Source organism: Bradysia coprophila (genome assembly GCF_014529535.1).
Source record: "Bradysia coprophila strain Holo2 chromosome IV unlocalized genomic scaffold, BU_Bcop_v1 contig_144, whole genome shotgun sequence".
Taxonomy (NCBI): Eukaryota; Metazoa; Arthropoda; class Insecta; order Diptera; family Sciaridae; genus Bradysia; species Bradysia coprophila.
In genome coordinates this window covers 3,509,126-3,529,676 of record NW_023503373.1, presented here as the reverse complement: position 1 = coordinate 3,529,676, position 20,551 = coordinate 3,509,126, and the positions used below count along the sequence as shown (strand labels likewise).

The 20,551-nt window shown below is 38.1% G+C and overlaps 6 protein-coding genes across 9 annotated transcripts; 3 read left to right on the top strand and 3 right to left on the bottom strand.

Annotated features, from left to right (window-relative positions):
- Positions 1 to 2,932: 2,932 nt before the first annotated feature.
- Positions 2,933 to 5,038, bottom strand: LOC119071225 (ubiquitin carboxyl-terminal hydrolase calypso). 2 transcript variants are annotated; one of them, XM_037176039.1, is made up of 6 exons: positions 4,901 to 5,038; positions 4,157 to 4,820; positions 3,935 to 4,085; positions 3,705 to 3,869; positions 3,486 to 3,644; positions 2,933 to 3,226 (listed from the first exon to the last, which is right to left on the bottom strand). In XM_037176039.1, exons 1-6 carry the CDS (start codon positions 4,932 to 4,934, stop codon positions 3,005 to 3,007), a joined length of 1,395 nt encoding a protein of 464 aa, XP_037031934.1. In that variant the 5' UTR covers positions 4,935 to 5,038; the 3' UTR covers positions 2,933 to 3,004. The 2 variants fall into 2 exon arrangements, with proteins under 2 accessions (XP_037031934.1, XP_037031936.1); XM_037176041.1 differs by lacking the exon at positions 3,705 to 3,869.
- A 281-nt stretch (positions 5,039 to 5,319) lies between these two features.
- LOC119071342 lies at positions 5,320 to 5,849 on the top strand. Of its 2 annotated transcripts, none has more exons than XM_037176228.1 (2): positions 5,320 to 5,568; positions 5,627 to 5,849. In XM_037176228.1, exons 1-2 carry the CDS (start codon positions 5,419 to 5,421, stop codon positions 5,732 to 5,734), a joined length of 258 nt encoding a protein of 85 aa, XP_037032123.1. In that variant the 5' UTR covers positions 5,320 to 5,418; the 3' UTR covers positions 5,735 to 5,849. The 2 variants fall into 2 exon arrangements, with proteins under 2 accessions (XP_037032123.1, XP_037032124.1); XM_037176229.1 differs by having other exon boundaries at positions 5,321 to 5,544.
- A 1,317-nt stretch (positions 5,850 to 7,166) lies between these two features.
- LOC119071215 (cytochrome P450 306a1) lies at positions 7,167 to 9,596 on the bottom strand. The gene is made up of 6 exons (XM_037176024.1): positions 8,928 to 9,596; positions 8,717 to 8,862; positions 8,442 to 8,647; positions 7,918 to 8,383; positions 7,681 to 7,855; positions 7,167 to 7,599 (listed from the first exon to the last, which is right to left on the bottom strand). The coding sequence occupies exons 1-6, from the start codon at positions 9,241 to 9,243 to the stop codon at positions 7,418 to 7,420; spliced, it is 1,491 nt and encodes a 496-aa protein (XP_037031919.1). The 5' UTR covers positions 9,244 to 9,596; the 3' UTR covers positions 7,167 to 7,417.
- Positions 9,597 to 11,798: 2,202 nt separating this feature from the next.
- On the top strand, positions 11,799 to 13,662 carry LOC119071319 (60S ribosomal protein L11). 2 transcript variants are annotated; one of them, XM_037176202.1, is made up of 5 exons: positions 11,799 to 11,894; positions 12,146 to 12,292; positions 12,418 to 12,567; positions 12,824 to 12,971; positions 13,490 to 13,662. In XM_037176202.1, exons 1-5 carry the CDS (start codon positions 11,889 to 11,891, stop codon positions 13,618 to 13,620), a joined length of 582 nt encoding a protein of 193 aa, XP_037032097.1. In that variant the 5' UTR covers positions 11,799 to 11,888; the 3' UTR covers positions 13,621 to 13,662. The 2 variants fall into 2 exon arrangements, with proteins under 2 accessions (XP_037032097.1, XP_037032098.1); XM_037176203.1 differs by lacking the exon at positions 11,799 to 11,894 and adding an exon at positions 11,932 to 11,950.
- On the bottom strand, positions 13,518 to 17,212 carry LOC119071171 (actin-related protein 5). Its single transcript, XM_037175933.1, has 8 exons — positions 17,022 to 17,212; positions 16,638 to 16,964; positions 16,152 to 16,574; positions 15,886 to 16,088; positions 15,488 to 15,829; positions 15,282 to 15,422; positions 14,041 to 14,221; positions 13,518 to 13,982 (listed from the first exon to the last, which is right to left on the bottom strand). Exons 1-8 carry the CDS (start codon positions 17,122 to 17,124, stop codon positions 13,726 to 13,728), a joined length of 1,977 nt encoding a protein of 658 aa, XP_037031828.1. The 5' UTR covers positions 17,125 to 17,212; the 3' UTR covers positions 13,518 to 13,725.
- On the top strand, positions 14,444 to 15,276 carry LOC119071318 (NADH dehydrogenase [ubiquinone] 1 alpha subcomplex assembly factor 3). Its single transcript, XM_037176201.1, has 3 exons — positions 14,444 to 14,762; positions 14,834 to 15,032; positions 15,099 to 15,276. Exons 1-3 carry the CDS (start codon positions 14,521 to 14,523, stop codon positions 15,240 to 15,242), a joined length of 585 nt encoding a protein of 194 aa, XP_037032096.1. The 5' UTR covers positions 14,444 to 14,520; the 3' UTR covers positions 15,243 to 15,276.
- Positions 17,213 to 20,551: the final 3,339 nt, after the last annotated feature.

The window sequence follows — 20,551 nt, the reverse complement described above, 5'->3', positions numbered from 1 at the left end:
TCGTAGAAATTTGTTTTGGCATGTTTGGATGACTTCGATGTTTGATTTTTTAGCGCAGCCCCAGAGTGCTGCACCGTACATCCAGATCGGTGCTAATATTGATTTGTAGATCAATCTCTTGCAATACAGGTTTAGTTGTGAGTTGTATCCAACTAGCCAGTACATTTGTCTTGATTTCAGTTTAATTTGTTGTGCTTTCTGTTTCACATGATGTTTCCAGTTTAATTTGGTGTCCAAATTTAGTCCCAGATATTTTGCTGACTCTGCCTGTGGAACTGGATTTCCATTTAGGAAGATGCGGAGATTGCTATTTATGTGACGCAATGCGAAAGTGACGTGATTAGATTTTGACTCATTGAGTTTTATTTTCCAATCGATGGTCCACTGATTTATTTTATCCAATGATTCTTGCAGTTTTTTAACAGCCTCACTATGAGATGAATCCGTTGCCATAATCGCTGTGTCATCAGCGAATGTGCCAATGAAAGAGTTCTCTGAGACGGGTATGTCGGCAGTGTATATCGTGTAAAGGAGAGGAGCTAGTACGCTTCCTTGTGGTACACCTGCCATGATTGGATAGTAGTTGGAATAAGTTTCTTCGTCTTTCACTCGGAATTTCCTTTCCGACATATATGATTCAAGCAATTTACAGTAGTTTTCTGGAAGTATTTTGCTCAATTTGTAAATGAGTCCTTCGTGCCATACTTTATCAAATGCCTGTGATACATCTAGAAATGCTGCTGGGCAGTATTCCTTATTTTCGAACGCTCTTTCAATTGTAGTAGTCAATCTATGAATTTGCTCTATTGTTGAATGTTTGTTTCTAAAACCAAATTGGAAATCAGGGATATTCACAAAAGGTTTTATACGTTTGATCAGTAGTTTCTCGAAAATTTTTTGAGATTGTTGGTAGGAGTGAAATTGGTCTATACGATGTAACTTTCTCAGCTGGCTTGTCGGGTTTTCTCAACATAATTACTTGTGCAATCTTGAAGCTCCCTGGTACACACTTCAATTTTAGACAGGCGTTGAAAATATATGTGATCATATACATGGCTTGTTTTGGCAGTTCTTTGAATACACCTGGAGCAATCTCATCTACTCCTGGTGCCTTTTTTTTGTTTAGCTTGTCAATTTCCGTTGCGATTTCATGCGGAGTTATTTTCTTAATTTTTTTGTATGGTTGATATAATTTTGTTGTATCAACGTTCGATTGTATCTCGTTGGGTTGAAACACTTCTGCTAGGTATTTTGCAAAATATTCCGTTTTTTCGCTATCCTTCCTTATCCATTTTCCATTAGAGTCTTTGATAGGTTGGTTTTGTACGCACGGTCGCTTGAACTTTCTTGTAGCTTTCCATAATGAATAATCACTTTCCTTACCCGATCCCAAATTACTCAGGTATTTGTCTAAACATTTTTGTTTATGCAGTTTTATGAGTTTGTTGACTTTGTTGCTTATGTGGTTGAAGTAATTTTTGTCATTCCGATTTCTGGTTCTATGCCAGTATCTCCGTGCTTTCCTTCTTTCTTTGATTAAGTCTCTTATCTCGGCTGGATAATTTACTTCTTGAATGGGCTTTGGTTTTAGTTTCGGAGTTGCTTTTCTTGCTGCATCTCGAAGCAGGCTGATGAATTTTTCACACTGAAGATCAACTTCCTGTTTTGTTTTTAGGCTGACTTTTAAGTTTATTGACTCTTCCACCAATTTCCTGAAGAAGTTCCAATCTGTGTATTTATTAGTGAGATTTTCCTTTTTGTTTTTTAGTACAACTGATGCATTGAGGGTCAATAGAACCGGCGTGTGATCTGATGTTAGATCAACAATGTTTTCCAGTTCCACGTTGTTTGTTGAGATTCCTTTAGAAATGAAGAGGTCCAGTAAATCCGGTATTTTTTTCGGGTCTGCGGGCCAATATGTGGGCCGTCGTGCAGAGTGGTAGGTACAGTTTTCCTTTTTAATTGCGTTCAGCAGACCGTTACCTTTAACGGGAGTTATTAGTCTCGATCCCCATGCTGTGTGTTTGGTGTTGAAATCTCCTCCGATGATGAATCGTTGTCCCATTTTTTTGAAGATTTCATTCCATTGTAGATATGTAGGTGTTTGTTTTGGAGGGCAGTAAGCTGCTGCAATATTCACATCCTGATTGTTGAAGTGTATAGTTATAATATTTGCTTGGATAAACTTTTCTCGTATATCTTCTTGTTTATGGTGTTTTATATTATTCTTAATAATAATTGCTGATCCACCCCTCGCTCTATCGCTAGGATGAGTAGTCCAGTGAATTTCATAACCATATAATTTTAGGAAGCTTTTGTCCGTAAAATGTATTTCAGTGATCAGTGCTATATCTATATTTCTTCTTCGCAGAAAAATTTCAAGTTCACGGGCTCTTTCTATCAGCCCATTTGCGTTCCAAGTTATTATGCGCAGGAACGAGTTAATCATTTTTGTTGTGTTGAACGTTCGATTTTTTTTTGGTAAATGGAGTTTTTCCAATTTTACCAATCTGTTTGATAACTGGCCGATATTGTTGTTGACGAAATTAGTTTGAATCAAGCCCTATTTACAGTCGACATCAGTGAAATTAGATAAAAATTCGGTTTAGCTGTTTTTCAGCAGTTCCAATCAAACAAACAAAACTGAAAACTGCCGATACTTGTTTATATAGGTGGACTCGGTGTACTAGTTACACGTGCGCGTGTGGTTTTGGTAAAAGTGAATAAACCGGTTTTGTTTATGTGGGTTTAGTGGACCAGCTGATGCAAATTCATATCAAAATTTCACTGACGACAGTTACATTTTAAGAGTGAAGTTCAATTTTACATATACCTTGAACGATCTTGAAAGATATTGATAACAAACCTTATGACATCATGTGAAGATGGTGTGATTTTTCCAAATTTTCTTCGCTTCAAATGCAAACAGCAGTTCAATTAATTCAAACAATCTTCATTACGAAAATTCACTGGACAAAGTCTTCTCAATCGTCTTCCAACTAATTCATTTTTTCTTGTGTTTGTTACGTCCTTTTCGCCGTTTTCCCGACGTTTTCTTTGTTCGATCATTTTTCTTGTACTGACGATTGGCTAAGCCGCTAACTGATTTGCGTGAAACAATTAAGTGCTGCGATACCAAATCGGCTAGAACATTTTGTTGGGCCAACATTGAGAGAAACGTGCAGATAAACTCGTCGTAATTGTGAGTACGTCGACAGTCGTCCACCTAGTTAGATTTAAAGGCCCATTTGGTTAAGTTATAGAGTTTACTTTACTAGTGAGGTAATGTGGCCTTTCCCTCACTAGCGAAGACCCTTTCCCTCGCTCGTAAAGTAAAACGCCATACTTTACACGTGAAATAATTTGATATCTCGTATCCAGATGAGTAAAAGTATCCGAGGGCTTTTACTCATCGTGATTCCAAATTACTTCACTGGTATAGTAATGTACTATTTCATGCATCGTCGAAGACAAAATCAATTTACCTTGAACATGTAGCGCCTGTCATTCTCGTCGTTGAGATTCTGTTCGTTGACAAGAATTTCCGATTCCAAATTTTTCAGCAGTGAGTTTAAGTCCAATGCATTTGGACCGGAAGAATCGTCGCCGACCATGTGTTTTTCCGAATCTCCACTATCGTCAAGCTGAAACGAATTTTCATGTTAGATCAGCTGAAAAACACTGAACTGTCTTCTACCAGCTACCTTTTCAGTACTACAGTCTAACATCGTATCACTACGTAAAGGTAAATTTTGTAAAGAAGCTGAGGAGGAAGATGCGGACAATTTTTCGCCACTTCTAATTCCGTCTTTGTTGGTCGGCTCTACTCCTCCACCAGATGATGTCGGTTCATTGGAACCCATGGTCATCTTTAATGAAGTGGAGTGATTCTATTTTCTTTGCAACAAGCGATTATGGTTTTGTCGACACTTACCTTTAAATCACCGGCGCCGCCAGTGTCATTAGTCTTCGACGATAAAATTTTCTCAAGGGCTGCAGTGACAATAGCTTTGTTTGTGCGCAGCATTTTCAATTTGTGAGTAATTGCAATGCGTCGATCGGGAACCACTGCCATTAAATTGAATCTGAGAGGACAATAAAATCATTTTAACCGATGCGTTACAGCCAAAGCAATTCCCTCAAAGGCCACAAATACCTTATGTCCTGTTCGCCAGACGATATGCCCAAACGTTCAGCCATTGTGCACCGAAATTTGCTGGTCCAATCTTCATTCTCTTTCCACGGTCCATGATTCATGGGAAACGGTTTCAGACCATCCAATTCAAATAAGTGACCGTTTATCGGCACAAAACTGACAAAATGGAATGCTTCGCCGGTAAAACGACCCGTACTAACGCCGCTATTATTTTTATCCAATCGTCGTTTCGCCTGTGTCGTAGCGTGTGAATTGTGTGCACAAGCCAGTTCCGGTGTGTTTCCGATAGCCAGACCTTTGTTTTCCGGATTCATTCCTTTAGTGTGTGTTTTTAGACGAGTCAGCGTTTCTCCCAGATGAAGATCCGGACAATTTAATAATATCGAAAGCAATGCATGTGTGGCGCAACTATTGGGTACAACTTGCTGGGCAAAGAAAATGCTGTTCACCGTTTCCTCATCTTTCACAAAAATTTCGGTGGTTTCGACAACTTTACGTCGAGCTCGTCGTTCTTCTATCCAACGGAATAGAAAGATGAAACCGTAAACAGGACCTTCCAGAGGTTTTTGTAGATCGTATATCTCGTCGACCTGAACACTTTTTACACCGAAATCTTCGAGTAATAATGTGAAAAGGCCCGGGTCACTTTCCAATTCAAGCCAGCCTGATGTATAGGAGGAATGTTAATGACTAATATTATACACATCGCGGAGAGAAACCGTTTAAATCGACGGTAGTACTCACCGTCTTTTAGACGATTTATGTCAGCAGGAGGCATAGTAGAAGTTATTGAAATTTGAACATTTATCAGCAAAAAACTTTTACTACAAATTGTTGTTTGCACTTCTCTCGTATTATTATGCTTGTGTTGTGTCAGAGAAACTTCAGATAAAATCTGCATGAAAGCAGTTGTCACATTACCGACTTTCAGAAACCACTGGGTAACAATTTAATCAAGGAAAGTCGAATGTAATACACGATTTATTCAAAAAGCCTGACAATCTTTTGTTATTTTCAAACTAATTAATGAATTTTTCACGGGATGAATGGATAAGGTGTCCAGTCCAAAACCACAAAGCCGAACACATTTGCTATAACTTAACTGAAAACCTCATCGAATATTTCTCGTGCGGTTCGAACGAAAAGTCGACATATTTTTAACGAAAGAAAAACCTTATGTCAAACGTCAACCATTCTTTCCCTTAAAAAGATTGATTTTTAATTTGTACTCGAACCTCGATAATCCATCAAACAAAAAGACGATGGTCAAAACAAGTCTCACAAATTTGGCCAAACGATTGCCGATGATACGATTTCGATATGGAATAGGTCGTGAATCAGCCAAAAATATCTCAACCAGTGAATCTTATGCTCATCCCACAACAGCGGCAAGTTCTAGTTCCATTCCACGGGTAACCTTTGCCTTTGACCATATTAGCGCTAATATCAAATTCAATTTCCTTTCGACAGGGTTCGTCCGGACCAGCGATTGAAGATTGGCAATTGCCAGCCCGATATCAACGCAAACCGATAGACAAATACGAATGTGAAATTATTAATCGCGGAGGGCGAGAGTGATAAATGTTTGATATTTATGGCGAGCACAAACTGTAGAATACTTCAGTCAATCACATTTATTGTTCAAAATTGTTATGGAAATACATAGGAGCCCTAATAGTCGGAGCGACTTTTATCAAAGCATTTTTTCCATTTCGAATGGTGTTGCGTAAGAGTCGTAAGTTGCTAAATATTATGCGTCGTCGAGTGTGGATTTTTTCTTTATGTAAATTTTTTACTATCAACTCCGCGGTGTTTTTTGAGTTTTTCGTTTCGGTTCACTAAATGTGATTGTGATTCTACTAATTATCGCCTTGAATGGCTTCAAACAACTGAATAAGTTGAAGTGATTCTTTGATCGGGAAGATCAGGAATCATGATGGTTAATGATACTTAACTGTGAACAGTGAGACAGGGCAGATAAATTGTAGTCGAGTGAGTTCGTTATATGCATGCAATGATTACAGTTTTTGAAAATAAATGACTTCGAAATGATGCATAACATTCAATGATTCTTAATATCCGAATAAGAGGGTAGATTCGTCGGAGGTCTTGACAGTGTAATTCTTCTTTTAATACCCTGAATATTGTAGATATCAATTGCATCATTTCATTAAAGGGATATGACAATAATGAAACTGACTGTACGTGCAATTTGCATCGAGTCTGGCATCTGAAAATCATTGACTTGGATGATATGATATAACCGATAAGTCGAGGTGTGAAGATGACACGATTCAGATTTTGTATGGAGCTGAGGGAAGTGATTTCGATTTCCTTTAGAAATTTCTCAGGCGTTGTGACATGATTCACCCCTTGCGCTATACTGAGCTGATTCGAAATTTCCCGATTTTCTAAAAATTTTAGATGTTGGGCAAATTAGCGAAACTCTGCTACAACCACATGAGGTGCAGTTGACATGGCCTTTTTCGACGTTCAAATGTTGAAATTAAGGAATGGTGGCAGTATCACCAGTGTCAATGAGGCTAAAGTGAAGTGAAGCAATTCAGTGAAGTTTACACACTTGATAATGAATTTTCTTAAGGTTAAATACTACAGTCAGGGGCAGTGAAATTTCAGCATGTACCTATTTGCTTCAGCTGTTTTTCAGCTGATTCACACATCCAATCAAAACTGTCTATGCGATTGAAGCTGCTGCACGCACGCGTGAGGTAGTGATAAAACAGTATAAAGACGTATAAACAGTTTTGATTGGTTCTGTGGTTCAACTGAAAAACAGCTGAAGCAAGTTCATGCTGAAATTGCACTGCCTCTAACTGTAGGTCAATCTAATACTTGAGAAACTCTGAATAAATCTGGATGAACATTTATTGTCAGAGATTTCGACTTGACAATTTGTTGCAGGAACTACCCAGTCTCCCGATATGATGTGTTTGTTATCTGTGAAAGACTAAGACGATTGTCTAATAATTGTTGATAAGAAACCGTCCAATGTTATCATTAAAAAAAGTTTTATTTCTAATTTTCTTGCGACGTGTCATGTATACTGTTGTCAAACGGAAAGTAATATAAATCTGTTACTTCCCTTTGTTGAATAATATCGATCAGTTTTGTTACAAAATCTGTTACACGGTTATTAGTTAACATAAAATTTACTTATAATTGTAAGTCAGAGAGTTCCCCGATCATTTTAGTTATTGTTGTCGATAACAGTCATCTGATGACTTGCCGTATCGAAATCATTTAAGCAATTTTTTGGAATTTAATTTTCTCTCTTGGTGGATTTAATGTGATGCCACACTCTCCCAATATACTTTCAACCGGTTCCAACCCCTTGTACTGCAGCTTAAAGTTGTACGATATATTGCCGCAAAACAAGAACAACAACATCTTTGCCATTTCTTCTCCTAAGCACATTCGCTTGCCTGAAAAGTTGTTTTTTTTTTGTTTTTTCAATTTTATATTTGAGCGATTTGAGCTTATTCATCATCTAGTTTTCTAAGTACCTGTTTGGAATGGTATAAATGCAGACGGTGCACAAAACTTTCCTTCACTGTCTAAAAATCTATCGGGATCGTATTTATAAGGCTCTGGCCATACATCGGGATTCATGTGTACAGCCCACTGAAGTGGAATGATCATCGTATTTTTCGGAATGTAATATCCTTGTAGCGTTGTGTCCTACAAACGCTTTGCTTTGCAAACAAAGATGTCATTTTCAATAAAAAGAGAAATCACTTTACCATTGAACTGCCGTGAGGTATCCCCACAGGAACCACTGATCTAATACGTTGGGTCTCTGCTATGCAAGCCCTTAAATACGGTAACTTATCGTAATTGTCTAGGGTGGGCATCGACGTTAAGTTCTCTTCGAATTCTAATCGAAGTTTATTTTGAACATTTTCGTTGTCCGCAACAAACAATAAAAACCAGCGTATCGTAGTCAGTGTAGTGTCGACACCAGCTCCGAACAGATCAGCCAATAAATGTTTTAGTTGTGCGTCACTGCAATGTTTGACCGAATCTTCACCATCCTGTATTCGACGTTCTTTCTCTTCCAAGTACAAACTGGCTATTGACGATACTTTGTCATTCGAATCATCGAGAGTTTGATTTTCGCAACGTTTTATTATATCGTCGTATATTTGATGGGTTTTCTGTTTGCCGATCAAAAGAAATTCGAGGATCTTTTGGTTGGACGGTAAAAACCTGTTCGTATAGAAGGGATTAATTGACAGACTGGTAGATTGCTTAAATGTCTGATTACCGTAGCCATGGAATGAAATTAACAACACCAGAAACACCGATATGCTTAACTCCTTCCTCCTGTAAGTGACGCAAATATGTCCAAGTATCATCGTCCTGGTCATAGGTAACTCCGAACACAAAATCGTTTAAAACATTGCCGAGAGTATTTTGTAGCGTGTCCACCGGATCTATTTCGTCATTTAGCTCTGATTTTATGATGAGTGTCTACGTTAGATGGAATCATTTTCGGAATTAATTTTAGATCGACTCGGCTGCAAATTATTTTCCACCAACCTTTACACACTCTTGGACCCATTTCAGAATTCTGAATTCAAAGTCGGATCGTTTTTCACCGAATTTTACCATTCCCATTTCCTTTAACATTTTGATTGACAACTTTCGCTGGTCTTTCCACAGTTCTCCCTCTGCACATATGAGTCCTATTCAAAAAGGAAACATCATTTGTCGTAGACATGAATCATTCCTTCAAATCTTTTAATCTTACCAAATCCTCCCATTATTCCATGAGTAACATACAACGGAGCTCTTCCCATAAACTGGTCTGACTTGAAGCAGTCTCGAATAATGGCATCATTTGAAACCACTACCGTATAGACTGAGCCCATTTGAATGCCATAAATTGGTCCATACTTCTTACTTAACTGCGTCAGTGTAATGTACGGTTTCAATGGATCCAGCAAATGTAGATTGCCAATAATGGGCAAACTAATCCAGGGTCCAGGTGGATAATTCTTACGCTTTTTCCAGTAATAAAATAACGTCAATAGTCCAACAATCAACACAAACATCAGAGCAAGCATTTTAGCAACAGTTGGTTGAATGTAATTAATTTGCAGTTTTAATTTCCTTTCTTCTACAGTTCACATCTGCCTTCTTCAATGTATTTAGACGCGTTACAATTTTTCATTTGTGTTGCTGAAGACTATGAATTATTCAGACATGAAACGAATGTAAATTTAACAGATTTGATCGACAACTACAGATGATATGCAAATGAATTTGAATAATTCTTTAAATTTGAAGCCGGCGAACCAAACTCTAAAGAATACACGACTCAGCACAACCAATGTAACTGAAACCAAACGTTACGAAACACTAACACGAAACAATAATATAGAGAGAGTATACGCAAGATGGTTATTCCAACTGGACGAGTGTGAAGGTATGTTTATTGTTTACACTCATCGACTGGATGGTGATGGTACGTGAGGGGTGTTACTAATTTTCTTGTGGTAATTTGAGGGAATTAAAACTTTTAGTTAGTTACAAAAAATTGGCGAAGGTCTAAAGGTCCATGAAAGTGGTATGAAAATATTTTTTCATTAGGTGTCGTGTAACTGACGATATAAATGATGTATCTACCCCTCATCAATAAGAACATGGCTTGTAACAATGTTAGTGTGGAGCATTATTAAATTGGATGAGAGCAACTTTGTAAGTAAATATCGAACAGTGTACAAGAAACAACAATCATTATGCTAAACACACTTTAACAAATAAAGAAAAAAAAAACAAACAAAAGAAAAGGTGTACGTTCTGTAAGGAAGGATATATACGTTTTAGTTAAGAAAGCATTAAGATAGAAATAGTAGGTTACTATACAAGGGAAGTAATTTGTTATCTCGTATCAATACGAGTAAAATTATCCGAGCGATTCTGCCCGAGGTAGTTTCAGTCATCGTGATACGAGATAACAAATTATTTTCCGTGTTGGGTTTTAACTTACGAGCGCGGCAAATAGCCTTTCTCTAGGTGCGGAAGAACGATATTACCTCCCTAGTAAGATAAACCAGCATCAGCGCCATCATGTCCGCTCTCGAGTATAATTCTAAGCCGATTACGGACTATTCTAACCCATTACGAAAATGTTTAACATTTTTTATTGATTCTTAGTTGTGAGCATTTATTACGTGGAGGATTAATTGAATTTTGATATCCCAATTAACCGAATTCTTCCGATTTAGAATAGGATTATTTTATCAGTTAGCCTCAAAAGCCGTTGATAAGACAATACATGCCAAGAACAGTCGTATGCGACACCAAATAATTCCTATCTTTTATTTTAATCTGAATTTCTGTGTTGAATTGCACAATTGCTATTCCAAACAAACAGTGTTGAAATGAGGGATGTGACATACACCTAACTAAAGGTTTTATCGTAAAGTTCCTCAAAAGTGATTGCTTTCACATTAATTTATTTCACCGGAAACATACACACTTTTAAACTGAAGCGTTTCCGCTAAAACGTAATGTTTAAGATTAGCGCCTACATTCTATTTCTACTGGGTCATCTATTTTGAAACTCAGATCACACCAAACGACAACATAGGTTTGTTCCAAGTAACTGTAAACACGAAATTTGACTGGCCGAACGAACACGATTTCATCCACCGAGCTCGGTTTTCATACAAATATTGATGAGGTTATGTCTCTATGGATGAAATTTGACAGTAGTTTGACAATTCGTATGGCCTTGGAACAGACCACAGCACTGCTACTAGCATGAGTTAAAACATACAATACAAACAATCCTAAGCGGTAGCTCGTATCACTAAAGCCTCCGAATTTGACACTTGTCAATTCAGTGTTCATGCTAGTAGCAAAGCTGTGAACAGACCTATTGTTGTTTGTTTACATGATTGGCCATAATACATTTTTCATCATTTGGTGGCTTTCACGGTGCGGTGGAATGAATTTTAACTGAGCATTTCGATGCACTTTTGATATTTTTGGATATTATTATTCAGCTCGAAGCCCTGAACAAGGTTCCACAAAAATGTTTATTGTAATCCGTACCGTCGGTGACAGTGGTGAATTCTGTCTACAGAGAGACAGAGAGATGTGGAAAACTGGTTGTGGTTGCAATCGGTAGTGCCTAAAATTCTAATAACAATTGTAGAAAAATTCGGTACCATAAGAGCAAGTGAAGCCGGAAGAGACACACTAAAAAACCTGATTTTCAAACAGTCATAGAGGCGTGGATTCTGAAGGGATGAAGCTAATAAATAGTTCTAGCAGTAGAGCAACATTTCGTCTACTTATAGAGAGGGTATTGGCAGAACGTTTATTTCAATTTTTACTTTGTCAGTCTACTTTCGACCGGTTTTTCTAGACCAAAATCTGGACTAACTTTAAACTTTGTGACTGGAGACCTTGACAAATTCAAATATGTTGCTTTTAGAAACTAACGTCAGGAGCTACATATTTTGAGAAATATCTAAGTCTAAATTAAAAATTAATAAAACACAGATAATAACATACAACCATAGAATATCGCAGTAAGAAAATTTGAATTCTCGTTCCACAAATTCAAAAATCGTAAAAATTATTGAAAATAAATTTTGGCTGGGTAAAAACCACACAGGAAGAATCCACTGACACGCCATCAAAACTAGACATATTGAACTCAAATCGCTGTCAAAAAGTTCTTTCTCAGCGATTCGTAATGTCTGTAAGTGCTGTGCAAAATTATTTCATCAAAAAATCACTAATTATCCGAATAAAATGGCATGATTTGTACAATAATTTACGGCAAATCTGTTCATAACAATCCGCTACAGCGATCATCGCATTTATTTTACGGATGCTGCCGCAAATTCTTGTTTAAAAATGTTATTTTTGTTTGGTCCTTTTTCGTTGATGCTTTTTGGTTATAATCTGTGTTTTGGTAAAATAATTTTTTTTTGTTTAATTTTATTTTAGCCTGCACCGGCTAAACCAGCGGCTGAACAGCCAAAAAAGATAAAGAAGGATCCAGCAAAGAATGTTATGCGAGAGTTGCATATCCGAAAATTATGTTTGAATATTTGTGTCGGTGAATCTGGTGACAGATTGACTCGCGCCGCCAAGGTGAGTTTTGATTCTTCAAACGTGACTCGATATTCTCACCGTTTATTGGCTCGTAATTGATGATTCACCCCTCAAATCATCACTGTTTTGGTAAATTGCAAACCTAACCTTACTTTGTTTTGTAGGTATTGGAACAGTTGACTGGACAGCAGCCCGTGTTTTCAAAGGCTCGTTATACTGTACGATCGTTCGGTATTCGTCGTAATGAAAAGATTGCTGTACATTGCACGGTACGCGGTGCTAAGGCTGAAGAAATCTTGGAACGCGGTCTTAAGGTAATGTGTTGTCGTGTTTTCTTCTCAGATTTCTACTATCGCATTGATCTTTCAATAATGGAACTTTACAATAAAGTTACACGAACGTGGATTAGTGCCAGAGCAATCTTTCTCAATTTGCAACAATCGCTTACGCACCGTTACTAAGTGATTTACTAGCAGAAAATACAGAAACTCTTCACACTAGCGATCTCACATTTCCGACTCGAGATCTTACATTTGCAGTGCATTAACGAAATTATTTCCCATGTTTCAGGTCCGAGAATACGAGTTGAGACGTGATAACTTCTCGGCGACCGGTAACTTCGGTTTTGGTATTCAAGAACACATCGATTTAGGCATCAAATACGATCCATCCATCGGCATTTATGGTCTTGATTTCTACGTTGTTCTTGGACGACCAGGTAAGCAATCATGCGTTGTGTTACGTTATTAGACATGTAGTCACCGACATGGTAGTAAATTCGTGAATTTGAGGTCATGAATTTGATCCGGATCGATTGAGTTCCTTCAACTCCTTAATCGCGGCTTACTATAAATGTATTCCCGTTTACTCCGCGTACGTGCTCTGATAAATTTTCCTCAAATTATCGTTAGGAACTAATGGGTCAGTTGTTTATTCAAAGTTTATTCAATCCATACCACGTCTTCACGCGTGTCCGCGATAAATATTTTCGGGCGGTTTCGTGACGTAAACGTTATTCCATCGCACATAATTAGGAGGTTCATTAAGAACATTTAATTTACCTCTCAGTCAAGATGCGAAAATCAAAATAAATTGTTCAGCTTAATGAAGGCCGTTCTAGATTTATCCCGACGGAATTCACGGTTGAATAATTACATCATTCGAACTGTTATCTCTATTAGTAAAATCGAGTTGTTGCTGTTTCTGACATTTTTCGTTCTATTTTCTTCATTCCAGGATTCAACGTTGCTCACCGACGACGCAAAGTCGGCCAGGTTGGTTTCCCACATCGGCTAACGAAGGAAGATGCCATGAAATGGTTCCAACAGAAATACGATGGTATCATTCTCAACAGTAAAGCAAAGTAAACGAAAGTTGAATTTACTTTTATTAAAAAACCTGGAAAAACATCTGGCTTTTCATTTCCTTTACAATTTATTCCAATGGGTGGTCAATGACCCACTGATCGTTTTTTATTCATTCGTTTCGACAACGATTGGAGCTGGTGTCGGATGAAATTTGTTGCTGAACGGATGTTCCCTCAGATATTCTCCGCCCTTTTCGGTGTAGTCCAATTTTGTTGTCATGTAATCGTCCAAATTGCCAGAATTGGCTATGTCTCTAGCTCCGCACCATGCATCCAACGAAGCATTGGATGAAGTGAATATCTTATGGGTCGATTGAAATGGACGCATCTCCATGAGCTCGCGCGATAGACGTTCTTTTAAACCTTTTGAAATGGGAAGTTCATTAGGTGAAATCATTTATACATCGACCGAAGAGCTTACCGAGAAAATTGGAGCAACCACCGGTCAGGAATACCGAATTCGCCAAAATCAACTGATCGGATTCGTTGAACATTTTTAAAATGTATTCAATCGTTTCTGCTAAGCCGGCTTCTGAGCTGCCAATCATGCTTGGTTGGAAGAGGAGTTCTGTTGCTCGAATAGTCTCAACGCCGATGTGCAGCTGGAATAGAAAGAAAGGAGGCAAGTCATTATGAAGAACGTAGTTTTGTTACGCATAGAGTTGATAGAAATGGCATGGTGGCGCCTTCATTTTTAAACATGCATGGGTGTCGCTTAGCATCAACGCCACACGTCACCTCTCGACCTTATTTATCTATGGTTGTAACGAGTCCAACATTTTGAACAAGAGAACCACTGTTTGACATTAGGGAACGTTCATATGTACCATCAAAGTCTAGTCTCATCAAATCAATTTTGAACCAATAAGACAAGCGACTCAGTAATTATTTTAGTGTCAAAATGTTTACGATAGGACGGAAACTATTGAGCTCGCAATTTAAACACAAATTCGAAGTTGCTTCCAAACTTTGCCGTCAACAAATAACAAGAAATTCGGGCGCCTATCACGGTGATGGAAAGACCAAAGTGAACATTTTGAACCAAGAACTAGATTTGGGATTGATGATTAATACATACAGTCAGGATGGATTCCGGCTGAACAATGGATTGAATGTCATTGGTCCGATGGCAATATTTCCCAGGTAAATAAGACTTCATAACGCTGAAACTATCTAAAAAGAATCAATAGACTCACTTGAACAATGAACTCTAGAACGGTTATGTCATGGAACATTGCCACAGCAGACGACATAAACGAAGAATCGCTGAGTTTGTTCCAAGTTTTGGATCCAAAAATTGAAATTTTAGTTATTGGAATTGGTGACACCGCTGCAACACCCGCCCTTTCAGCTAGAATCAATGCAATCACACGCAAATTGAACATAAATGTAGAAGTGCTGGGAACTGATTCGGTATGTTAGATCATTATGTAGGACACTGATTGCTCTAATACGAATTTTCAAACTTTTTAACCGCAGGCTTGTGCGACATTTAACTTCCTGAATGCAGAACAACGTTTGGTGGCAGGTGCGATGATACCGCCAACGGTGTTGAGATTTAACGAAAATGATGTTCTTCAATCAAAACTTAGGCAGAACCAATTGTACCAGAACGAAGATTGAGCGAAATAAAGTATAAGAAGTTGTAGCGTAACAATTCACCTGGTGAAATTCTGCGGCTCCTCCTTGAGAGATATTTGGTTCTTCGAATTCAGGATCATGGTGACGGAGAATTTCTTCACATTCCAGGATTTTCTCATTTTCGGCTTCGCTGTCACTGTCACCGGTCTCTTTGCTGATCGTCTAGTGAAATTTGCAACGGTAGAATCTCGGATGGACGTGCTCTTAATGTATCATTATTATCAAACCTTGTAAACATCCCAATCCTCGTCACGCATGCCGAAATCGTCGGTTCCTTTCTCTTTGCGAGCCAATTGTGAGATAATACGCATACGTTCCTGAGCCGCCGCAGTTCTGCGTTTGGCCAAATCCTGTTTTCGTTGCCGACGACTCTGTTTGCGTTCCATGATGGAAAATCGTTTCTGCCTCGTTTGAGCGATCCATTCGTCCAACGTTATGTCGCTCGGGGGTTGTGGAATATTGGTCGAAGGTTTCTCTTCAAATGGAAATACTTGAGCGGTGGTTGATTCAGCTTGAGCGATTTTCTGACGAGTTTTATCGATTTTGCTGCTAGTAACTTGAATCAATTTCTGGAATCAAAAGTTTACAATTTGTTCAATCCACAGCTGATTTCAAACCGATTTACCTGAAGTTCGTCATAGCTTGGAATTGACTGTTCATTGATCACTTCTTTAAACTCTTCATAATCGCCATCGTCAAACAAATCTTTAGCCACCAACAATTTCTGCAATTGATCTTCATCTTCGGCAAGTTTCTCTTCTCGCTTCCTGGCATTTATGTCAGCCAATCGTTTAGCCAATTCTCGTTTCTTTTCAATTTTTTGTTCGGCTGAAAAGTTTAGTTCATTTTGGTGACAATGGGTTTGCCATCGTATTAAATTGCTTCACTCACCAGTCAACGTGGTAACAGCAACTGGTGTATTATACGGAAGCTGTACCTTCTTGACATGCTCGTCATAGTAATCGATCAGCGCCCATTTCTTCAGCTCATCGATGTAGTCCAATGCAATGGAACAATGATTATGCAATAACCATTCGATTCGGCTGAGTGATATTGCGTTAATATGAACGGGGTACTTGAGTTGCAACAATCGATGCATAAATGTGATTATGTGATAGCCACCCAAGTTGATCCTCCTAACATTCTGGCTAATTATTTTGTTGTTCAGCACCGGTATTATATGGGTGGTGTGGTATCCGCAAGATATTATTAGTCCATTCTCCCCAATGTTATTGTGTTTCATGGCGAATAGCGAATCGATACCGTAACAAATTGACGGAACGTCGTAGCATTCGAACAACAATTCGGACATCACTAATGGAATGGAAGAATTAGTTGGAGCCAACACAACAGTCCAATTTACCATTTCCTGCTTACATTGTCGACAATAGTTGGGATTTGCAAAGCATTCAGTTAGCACAATCGGATGTGGCACCCTTCTTTCACCGTCGATAGCCAAATGCTGAAAAATGTAATCGAAAATCTGCTCCTGGTTGTGGAAATGCGTCACAACATTCCTATCGAATTGACTCTTCAACTGGAAACGCAGCTGTTCAATATTCGCAATGTCGTTTCCGATTTGAATCGTTGGCAGGTCATCCTTGTCTTTCTTATTGCGATCTTTTCGTGGTTTGGCAATCAGATTCCGGAATACTAGCTGAGGCTGGTCCATTGATGCCCAACCAGCCCGACATGAGTACGATCCTGAAAAGTTCAATTTGAATGTTTGATCGGAGAATTGATTGCTTGAGTTTAACGTACCATTGTCAATTATTAGCGGAATATTGTTGTCCTTAACATTTGACGAATACTCTTGAACAATATCCGGAACTGGTTTTAAATCTTTTAATTCAATAATATTCATTCTTCTCGACTTTTGATGAACCGATGTGAGCTATCCAACTTGTCGTAAAGGTTTGTTTACAATTTTTATTTTGTTCCGCTGTACGGCGAAAAGGGCGAAAAGAGTTTATGTATCGAGCCGACTGAGCCCACCAACAAAATATATTGTGTGCGCAGAAGAGGTGGGAGCAGTGAGGCGCAGTAAAAAGTGATTGTGTGAAAACGTTCTCAAGAAAGACAATCTACATGCTTCGGGACAGTTGATTTGAGGCAATTTCACATGTGTTCAAAGTGACTGAAACAACAGATACAACTTTTCATGCAAACAGACCAAAATTCTGCTTAATTTTGTCCCAAGGCATGAAAATTGCTATTTTGTTTTGGTGGTGTGGTATCCGTAAGATGTTATTAGTCCATTCTCCCCAATTTTGTTGTGTTTAGCGAATATTGAATCTTGGTGTGTTTGGTACTAAACCTATCTTGCCCGTTTCTGTTCTACATACTCATCTTGGTATGTCTTGTTATGCTTGCTACAAAACCTTGGTATGTTTGCAATTTAAGACTACCTTTTGGGTCACAAACTTTCAGCTGTCGTCACGACGGTTATACTGCAGGCTGTCAATATCCCACGGATTTTTTAAGAACTGGCAGCTCAACATAACTTGTTCTAATTGAAGGATGGGTAACACAACATTTTATTCTTAGATGGTAACACTATTTCACGCTTTGTTCTAAGTGAAGAATGGCAACACCACATACCCCATTCCATGTGAAAGCTGGGTAATATACTAGACAATTTTAGACTCTACCCTCTGGGCCACAATCCTTATAAAGGGCATAAAAGTGAACACTAACAAAAGCAATAATCACAACAAGAAAGTTCCGTACTAGGAGTCTTCGGATTTTAGTGTTTTAGTGCATCGAGTTTAGTGACCTTAGTTTCTTCGAAGAGTCAGTCTCAACATTTTTCCGTTTATTTCTTTATCTGTACTTGTGAAAAAAAAAGTTTTAGCAACTTCATGCTCATTTAGCAATTTATCTGTAGGGCAATTCAGCTGGGGGTGTTTTCAGTTATTCCCATTGTCCTGTATAAGGACGCAACATTTGATCTACAATGAAGGCTAAAACTTCATGTTATGCTGGTCAGTTTCAGTTTAAAAATTTTTGTAGGCATTTCAACTGGATGAAGGATTATGCCTGAAAGTGAAGTTTGGAGCCGAATCCGTCATGTAGCGAATGCAGCTTATATTGCGAGTTATGATTCACTGCAGATTATACTCTTCACTGAGTATATAGAAGAGAAATGGGCAAGTTAGGCGGCTTAGTCCCAAACAGACCTCACATCAGGATATATTCTTCAATTAGTATAGAGAAGAGAAACGTGCGAGATAGGTTTAGTCCGAAACATACCAAGGTGGCTAAATTCGTTAGAGCATAACCTTGCAGGAAGAAGATTTCAAATTACATGTCCATAAGCACACTACATACCATAATGACGACTCAAATGATCCTCTGATGGTCCGTTGCCAAAGCGTAACGTTAAAAATGTCCCATATTACACGTTCACTCCACCACAATCAGATGGAGGCACTGAAGTGTATTTCAGTCACAATAAACATATTGTGCCATACTCAACTCATTCACGTACACAAAACTATGCGTTAAAATAGTACAAATTTAATTACATGCTTGATACTCCTTTAAAATTACCAAATTTAACAACACAATTTTTTGTGTCATGTAAAATTGCGTGAAATTGTCTATGAGAAAAAAGAAATTTCCGATAAAAATATAGATCTTTTCCAATATGTCTGCTTCCCAAAATTACGGCACATTTACCTATTCTAGACGAAAGTTTTTCATCTCAGAGCTTTTTCCATCCTTCATGTTGTTATAAAGCTTCTTGTTGAAAAACTTTCGTAGTCCGGCGTCTAAAGTGGTTTCTTTTTTCACAAGCTCAGCAATCTTCTTCTATTTGTCGGTTCAATAATTTATAAGCACACAAGTTTTATTCAAAGCAATACGAAGACTTCTATGCAATAAGAAATGGACTGACTTGATTGAATAAATAACTTATTTTAACAATAAAAATTCAGGTGTTTGTAGAGATAAGAGTAGAACGCAATGTGTCCGATGCAATTTGGGAGAGGTGTACGACCGATCAACAAAACGAATATGAATTTATTCAACTTAAAAAGTGAATTTCGTCTACATTTCTTAACTTACCTTGCATGCACGTGAATAAATAATTTATTTATTATTATTATCTTGATAGACTATGTGTCTGGTACAAATTTCGGTTCTTTCAAATTTCACACACTCAAAGAATTTATGTTCATTTTGGCAACGCACTTCCAGCAAAAGTGCTATTAATGACAGCTGTCAAATAGAGTACTATTTTGTATGAAATTTTATCCCCACTCTTTTTACAGTGTAAAATTTAGTATGGAGCACTGTCAAGTTTCAGTACCCTATTTAGAGTACCACTTTTGCTGAAGTGCGTTGATTTTGGTCATATAAGTGTTAGTCCGAAGTTGTAGTTCTTGATACAAAATAATAAAAGCTTTACTGAAGAATTATTGAAAGTGCGGGTACCGTCTTACGAGCAATTCATTACATTCGGCCCGAAGCGTTATTTTACGACCGAGTAAGGTAACCAATGTAAAAGACTTGGAGTAAGGTAATGCCAGCGGGGAGCTGTCTTATATGAACATGCAGACCAACAATGGAGTGTAAAAAGTTCTCCTAGTGTAGCGTCTGCCGCTTTTTGGAGATTGTTTTCCGAATTTTAACAATTTATTCAACGTGGCGCAACTGTATAGGTATATTTGGACTTACTTTCCATTCTATGTTATCCGCATAAAATTTTGACCACGATTTTCAAAACTTTCGATTGTTTCTTAGCTGCGCAGACTTGGATCTTCAATCAATAACTGCTGTTGTCGGAACATATTATCTGAACAATATAGACAATGCATTTTCTGTAGAAGAAATCATTAGACATCCACAGTATAACCCTTCAAATTTTGAAAACGATGTGGCTGTGGTTAAAGTTGACACAGCCGCAGGTACACTGACAGTAAATCCTATTGCATCACTAGCAAAGAACTTTCAAGCAGCTGATTGTGCGAGAATAACGGTCACCGGCTGGGGAAAGACCCAGGTAAGAGCATATTATTTTCAGCTAACAATCACTACTCGATAGACTAAATCGTTGCGCTGATCATATACATTATCAAATTATTAAGTATCCCTCGAGAAGAGATTACCATTTTGGAAATTTGTAGGGCAAAAATAACACTCTACCAAATGCGTTGCAAGAAGCATCGCTTTCCAATTTATCAATACCCGATTGCCAACAACGACTTCAAAGCTTTTCTGCATCTTTGACGGATAAAAATGTTTGTACATTCGGTGGAGGAAGAGGTTCATGCAACGGTGATTCGGGC